Raw genomic sequence first — 8,235 nt, forward strand, 5'->3', positions numbered from 1 at the left:
GGTGAGGTGGCATCATAATAGTAGTTATGCAAATATGTAGTTACCTACGTTAAATCTCAGGTACCTAATTTTTTAATTCACGAATATGTACTTTGTATCTTTCACAAGATTATGAGCTGAAGTATCGGCAATAGGAAAAAACAATATTTGTACTTGCTGAACTTTTGCTATGCGAAGTCTCGATACTTGTAGCATTAAGACTATCGATTCTCAAACTATCGATACTAAAAGCACAATACATATCGATATACACACTGTTTTCCTCGCTCGCGCTCGTCGTCAGTTTAGTTGGAGACTTGACCGGGAACTGATGTGACGGGAGGCGCGATGTTTCTACCGTCTGTCCTAGTCGTGTTTAGCTCGCTGCTATGTGCGGTGTGGTCCGCCCGCGTCCCGTATTTCGACGTCCCGTGTGCCCCGGACAGGTTAGGTATGTATTTATCCAATCTATCCTAGTGCCTTCAGATTTGCTCCAGGATGATTTCATAAATTTGCATGAAAAGAGTGCAGATAAATTTGAACGAAGTGCATGCTTTTGTCTATTTTTTGTGTAGGTAGGTTAATATATAGGCCGGGCAGCGCGACGCTTCGAACTTTTGACGTTCCCTGCACGCTTGATAGGTATAAATCTGTTTGTTTGTTTGTTTTTCAGTTTGTTTGTTGGTTTGTTTGTTTTAATACCAAAACTCTCGAACAGTTTGTCTGAGTTCCTCAGTTCATTGAACTAATTTTCTTTAAGCGAGGTTGAAAAAAAAAATCAAATTTCACCAAAATTGGACAGATTTATTTTTCATTCTCACACATGGCCTTGCTGTTTAGCGTGTAAATAAATTTTTCATTTTTATTTGATTTTTTTCCCAGAATTGATAAGCCCCCCCAACTCCTATATTATTTTTATTTGACGTGAAAAATCAAGAGCACAGCGGAGAATGAAACAGAAGCTAAAATACCTTCTACCTCTGTGGGAATGAAACAGAACAGAAGCTAAAATACCTTCTACCAGCAGTGGATCGAACTACCAACCCGTGGGTTGTGGAGCGGACACTAGTGATATGTTAACCGTGGCTGTACACACGTATCTGGACGATAGACAGCTCAAGGTAAGTAGTAGATGGTGAATTAATTTCGGGTTCGATCCCCGGCTTGGAATATTAATTTCTCTGGATGTTTTTTCTTCTTTTTTTTAAATACAAATCAAGTAAGTTGAGCTATGTTTTAATACGACGATTTTTCCTTTAGTATGTTTTCTGCTTGAGCATAACTCTCGAACGGTTTTTGTCCAATTTTTGATTGAGTTGGACGAAAAATCGTGTAAAGGCATTTCGAGTACAAGGGCTCTTTTCATGATATCTCCCCTCATAGCGGCCTTCTCTAATGGCCGGTTCCACGAAGTGTTTAAACTCCGTTTAAGTTATGCTCTGAATTAAGCCATCTGATTGGCTGTTTTTTTTTTAAATTAGGTATTCAATCAGATTGCTTAATCGAAGAGTTTAACTTCAACGGAGTTTAAACTAACATTGTGGCCCCGGCCATAAGGTGAGGTCTACAGTTCCCTGATTTACCACTTGTTTTGTATCTCAGATGAACCGAGTATCTTGCTGTCTGCGCGGTGCTACACTCCGACATCGTATGTCATTACCTTACCAGAGTGTCTACTCTCAGCTTATCGACTTCTTCGATGTGATAGATTATCCTGTGACGGGATACGAACCCTTGCCCATCGTAGTAGAATACCATCAGCACTTCTTTGACTGTGCCCTAGACTATAGGTGAGTCATAGGGTTTTTTTTTATTTCACAGGGCTTTATACCCGGTTTTACAGCTAAACAGCTTTGGTATTCAAAAAATTGAAACTGATAATTGCATGCCTGGCCACAATTCAATTTAAGTTTAACTCCAAGATCAAGCAATGTGATTGGTTGATTTCAAAAAGTTTCTAAAATGTTATGTCAAACTCTGGCCTGACATTCAAAAATTAAGCACCGGCCAGCCTAGTTAGCTTAGTTGGTAGCGCGTCTGCCTTGTAAGCGCTAGGCCGCGGGTTCGATTCCCGCCCGGGGCGGATTTTAGGGAGCAGACTAGGATTTCCTTTGTCTGTTCCTTTTGTTTTCACTTAGTGACTGGACTATTTATATATTTTAGTTCATAGAATAGATATAGCAAATGGTAGACTTGGGTCATTGACGTTAAATGTAGAATATTTTGTCTACACAGATTTCCTCGACTTTTTTGAATGGTTTTTAACGTCACTATTTAAGCTCTAAGGCTTTTAAGTGACGGGGGGTCTTACCTTCTATTTAGCTTTTTGGCTACAAGCTCCCCGCGCCTACTCATAACTCAGCCTGAGTGGGGCGATCAGCGATCAGCTCGCGATTGTCCAGAGTCCAGATGGTGACAAATCCGGATACCAACCAGAAGTAACGTTGCTTATCTTCAGTCCACACTGATTCGTTGGGAGTTGGTGCATTCAACAATTTTCAACGTGCTATCGCCACAGGCTACATACCTACCGACAATATTGATCATGCATTTTTTTAAGAGGTTTGATACATTCCGCCTACTCATAACCCAGCCTGAGTGTGGCGATCAGCGATCAGCTCGCGATTGTCCAGATGGTGACAAATCCGGATACCAACCAGAACGTTGCTTATCTTCAGTCTACAGTGATTCGTTGGGAGTTGGTGCATTCAACAATTTTCAACGTGCTATAGCCACAGGCTACATACCTACCTACCTACCGACAATATTGATCATGCATTTTTTTAAGAGGTTTGATACATAGATTACATAGAACGAAACTGTATCAACGAAGGCCGTATCGTCCCAAAATCGAAGCGAGAAGAAGGACAGGATAGGAGAAAGCCAGCCGTTCCGAGAACAAACCTTATCTGTTTGGGATAAAGTTCGCCCCAAGGGGGTACCGCGACCTAGCGCTTACAAGGCAGACGCGCAGGCGCGCTACCCTGCGAGCTAACTATTCGGTTGGGCTACGAAAGGACATTTGATCGTACATAATTTATACAAACGGTAATACAGTCAACCTATATCCCGCGGGATCAGACAATTCGATTTATAATAGAGGAAGCATTTATCCCTTGCTTCAACACATCTGATATAACGCTATAATATCTAATATACGATATTATCGTACGTACGGTATTAGTGCACTTTTTATGACATAATCCCTCAACATAAAACGATAATTGAATTGATTGCATTCCATATCATGATACGGGTTATTCGCTTTTTCCCTCATAAATAATTCCTTCTCTAAATAATCGCACAAAGTATAAATTTCCCTGGGACGGATCCAATTTTATTCTCTCGTACAAAACGCCACCATTGTAGGGACCTATTGGCGTTTAAGGAACAAATGGGCGTATTGTTGATCTTTTTTTCGACAATGAAGTTTTCCAGTTGTCACATTTTTTGGAATCTTGATGCGATTCTCTACAGCTTGCTATAAGTGCTAGATTCCAGTCAGCTCCCATGGCGTAGTGGTCACTGCGCTCGCCTTGCACGCGGGAGACCCGGATTCGATTCCCGGGTCTCCCGCGTATCATGCAAATGATTGATTCCGTGAATGGCTGTTGCGAGGCCCACTCAGCCTCGTGAGGAAAACGAGTAGCTATGACATATAAATGCGCATAGCGACTGGTGCCAGCATGGTAGGTAAACATTGGATTTTAGGATTATTGAGAAATTGGGAAAATCCTACAATGTTGCAGTGAGCACCAAAGTTGTGACATAATATCACAAAGAAACTGCATTTACATTACATAAGTTCTAGATTCCCGCACGGAGCGAATTTCATGCTGGACGGATAATGTTCGTTCTCGGAACGGCTGGGTTTCTCCTATCCCATCTTCCTTTTCTCTTCTCTCGAATGGTCCCGAAACCATAAGACCTTACCTCCTTGCTCCTTATAGCAGTTCGTAGAATCTACATCTGCCTTAGCAGTTACAGTTCCCTCTCTCAAACCTTTCGACTAGTTTCGAGACTTTCTCCTATCCCATCTTCCTTTTCTCTTCTCTCGAATGGTTCCGAAACCATAAGACCTTAGCTCCTTGCTCCTTATAGCAGTTCGTAGAATCTACATCTGCCTTAGCAGTTACAGTTCCCTCTCTCAAACCTTTCGACTAGTTTCGAGAAAAAAATCTCTCGAAAAATCCTCAAATTGGTTATTGGGCGCTATTGTTTGATAAGCGCCGAACATGATGATTTTCATGTGATAATGTTTATTTAGTGCTAATATTTCGAGTTAACCAGAAAATATAAATATACACAACAGCACAATGTTAGGGATATAGGGGGAGTAAAAAACAATATCTACATCCTTTTTCTTCGAGATTGCTCCGATTTTTTTCTCAAAGACATGTTGAACCAGCGATCATAATACCTATACCTAGGCTGACCATACGTCCCGCTTTGGAGCCTCTGGTCCCCCTGTCCCGAGAAATCCTCTGAGGACGCTAAAATGTCTCGCTTTCGCCCAAAGTCCCGATATTGTCCCGCTTTAGTTGGTCCGAAACAGAGGTACCTAGAAGGTATTTTAGCTTCTGTTTTGTTTCATTCCCACAGAGGTAGAAGGTATTTAGGCTTCTGTTCTGTTTCATTCCCACAGAGGTAGAAGGTATTTTAGTTTCTGTTCTGTTTCATTCCCACAGAGTTAGAAGGTATTTTAGCTTCTGTTCTGTTTCATTCCCACAGAGGTAGAAGGTATTTTAGCTTCTGTTCTGTTTCATTCCCACAGAGGTAGAAGGTATTTAGGCTTCTGTTCTGTTTCATTCCCACAGAGGTAGAAGGTATTTTAGAATTTTAGCTTCTGTTCTGTTTCATTCCCACAGAGGTAGAAGGTATTTTAGTTTCTGTTCTGTTTCATTCCCACAGAGTTAGAAGGTATTTTAGCGAATTCTGGGAAAAGTGCTTCTAATAAGTAGAGATTAGAGGTACCGATTTCATTTACCTACTACCTAATACTCCTCTTGACCTTTAAAGTAGGTAGTAGGTACCTATGATCCTATGAAATTGGTACTTACTTCATACCTAGGTACTTTTACCTTTAATATGAAATAGGTATACCTACTTACTTCATATGTATGTACTTTTATCTTTAGAGTAGTTTAGAGGAATATTTTATTGGGATTAGGTACATACATACCTGTTTTCATTTCCTTTTTATTTCTGAGAATTTATGTAGGTAGGTGGCTTCTTTCTTATTCCTCCTTCTCCTCCTTCCTTTTCCTCATTCTTCGTCCTCTTCTTCTCCTCGCGAGGAGTAAAGAAAACGATAAATAAAATGCCATAGGTAATTAAGATTATCATTCATAAGAAATCCAAAGCTTCATTGTTATATCAGTAGTTACCTTTCTATTCTTGGAACTTCAGAGAAAGCTCCTTTATACAGAATTCCGGGAAAAGTGTTTCTAACTTTCTAATAAGTAGAGGTTAGAGCTACCGATTTTATTTACCTACTACCTACTCCTCTTGACCTTTAAAGTAGGTACTCGTAGTACCTATGAAATGGGTACCTACTTACTTCATACCTAGGTACCTACTTTTACCTTTAAAGTGAAATAGGTACCTACTTACTTCTTATGTATGTACTTTTATCTTTAGAGTAATTTAGAGGAATATTTTATTGGGATTAGGTACATACATACCTGTTTTCATTTCCTTTTTATTTCTGAGAATTTATGTAGGTAGGTGGCTAAAACTTTGCCACAGAATTCTGGGAAAAGTGCTTCTAATAAGTAGAGCTAGGTAGAGCTACCGATTTTATTTACCTACTACCTAATACTCCTCTTGACCTTTAAAGTAGGTAGTACCTATGAAATGGGTACTTACTTCATACCTAGGTACTTTTACCTTTAATTTGAAATTGGTATACCTACTTAGGTACTTCATAATATGTATGTACTTTTATCTTTAGAGTAGTTTAGAGGAATATTTTATTGGGATTTGGTACATACATACCTGTTTTCATTTCCTTTTTATTTCTGAGAATTTATGTAGGTAGGTGGCTTCTTTCTTATTCCTCCTTCTCCTCCTTCCTTTTCCTCATTCTTCGTCCTCTTCTTCTCCTAGCGAGGAGTAAAGAAAACGACAAATAAAATGCCATAAATAATTAGGATTATCATTCATAAGAAATCCAAAGCTTCATTGTTATATCAGTAGTTACCTTTCTATTCTTGGAACTTCAGAGAAAGCTCCTTTATAACCTATATTGTAAAGGTAGGTACATTCTATTATTTAATATTTTGTATTGTTAGACGAGGTAAGGTGTGATTAGTATTTTGGCTTTGCATTCAGGATTTCAGGTGGTAATTTAGATCTTATTGTTACCGCTTATTTTGACTCCCTCCACCAAAATATACTTCCCCATATTGATGAGAAGGGAGCATTGCTTTGCATGAGATATGTAGGTAATACATAAATATATGAACATTCCCGTAGTTCTAAAATTAAAAGGGTCAAGTTCAAAGTTGGAATTTTAGTCAGCCTAGTTAGCTTGGAGGGTAGCGCGTCTGCCTTAAGCGCTAGTTCACGAATATGTACTTTGTATCTTTCACAAGATTATGAGCTGAAGTATCGGAAATAGGAAAAAACAATATTTGTACTTGCTGAACTTTTGCTATGCGAAGTCTCGATACTTGTAGCATTAAGACTATCGATTCTCAAACTTATGAACATTCCCGTCGTTCTAAAATTAAAAGGGTCAAGTTCAAAGTTGGAATTTTAGTCAGCCTAGTTAGCTTGGAGGGTAGCGCGTCTGCCTTGTAAGCGCTAGGCCACGGGTTCGATTCCCGCCCGGGGCGGATTTCATCCTAAACAGATATGGTTCGTTCTCGGAACAACTGGCTTTCTCCTATCCTGTCTTCCCTCTCTTTTCGCTTTCGGGACGATATGACTTTAGTAGTTACAGTTCCCTCTATCAAACCTCTTTAATTTTATATCGATTCAATTATCACTCTAATAAATAAACAAGCTTAACTAAAAAAAAAGAGGTTTGACAGAGGGAACTGTAATTACTAAGGTCTTATCGTCCCAAAATCGAAGAGATAAGGAAGACAGGATAAGAAAAAGCCAGCCGTTCCGAGAACGAACATTATCCAAAGCAAACAGATATGGTTCGTTCTCGGAACGACTGGCTTTCTGGTTTCTCCTATCCTGTCTTCCCTCTCTTTTCGCTTTCGAGACGATATCGATAAGACCTTAGAATAGTTACAGTTCCCTCTATCAAACCTCTTAAAATAAGTATTATTTAATTTTATATTGGTCTAAAGTCTAAACTAAATATCGCTCTAATAGACAACCAACCTTAGACGGAGAGAAAAATTAGTGATAGAGTGCCACAAGTTAGGGTGGAAGAACTCTATTATTGGGTTACTTCCCCTGATTTAGGTTGTTGTAATGCTATATTATAGTGTCGTGCTTCCCGACATACATATTAGAGTTCTGGAACCCAGTCACTCGATTGGGCTTCCAGCACCCTAGTTTTTTCTCAGTGTAATTTTGGAGAAAACATTGAGCAATCCCCTAGGCCTCATCCTACACAACGTCTTTTTCAATTTCATATTTTTCTTCGCCCGACAAAAGGAAAATAATAAAAAGAAAATTAGGTTTAAAAGGAAAAAATTCCGACTTCAAACGAAACGGTCTGATTTTTTTTCCTCTCTCCTCTTTCTGTCCTTTCTTACCCCTTCCACTCTTTTCTTTTTCCTTTCTTTTCCGACCCCTCTATTTTGTTTTTACCCCTCTTTCTTGTCTTTCCACACTCTTTCCCATCTCCTCTACTTCTTTCTCTCCCTTTCTCCTCTCTCAATATTTCCATTCTATTTATGATTCACTTTCTTCTTTCTCACTCTCTTTATTTCCTAATTCCTTCTCCCTCCTAATCCTCCTTCTCTCTTTCTCTCCTCTAATTTCCCTTTGGTGTTGTTTAATACTGTTTGCTGTGTTTGAGAGAGAGAGACATTCATGAATTTTCAAACGAAGGAAACGAGTTTCTAGTTTCAACTCAGCCAGCCTAGTTATCTTGAAGGGTAGCGCTTCTGCCTGATAAGCGTTAGGTCACGGGTTCGATCCCCCCCGGGGCGTATTTTATCCTAAACAGATAAAGTTCGTTCTCGGAACGGGTGGCTTTCTTTTATCCCGTCTTCCTTCTCTATGTATAAGACGATAAGACCTTATAGCAGTTACAGTTTCGAGTTTCCTCTATCAAACCTCTAGCGC

General features: G+C 39.4%; 1 protein-coding gene across 1 annotated transcript; it reads left to right on the plus strand.

Moving 5' to 3' along the window:
* The first annotated feature begins 327 nt into the window (after positions 1-327).
* LOC103509283 (autophagy-related protein 2 homolog A-like) lies at positions 328-1,773 on the plus strand. Its single transcript, XM_026823666.1, has 3 exons — positions 328-425; positions 977-1,100; positions 1,582-1,773. Exons 1-3 carry the CDS (start codon positions 328-330, stop codon positions 1,771-1,773), a joined length of 414 nt encoding a protein of 137 aa, XP_026679467.1.
* The last annotated feature ends 6,462 nt before the right edge of the window (positions 1,774-8,235 follow it).

This window comes from Diaphorina citri, unplaced genomic scaffold, assembly GCF_000475195.1.
Source record: "Diaphorina citri unplaced genomic scaffold, Diaci psyllid genome assembly version 1.1 scaffold482, whole genome shotgun sequence".
NCBI lineage: Eukaryota > Metazoa > Arthropoda > Insecta > Hemiptera > Psyllidae > Diaphorina > Diaphorina citri.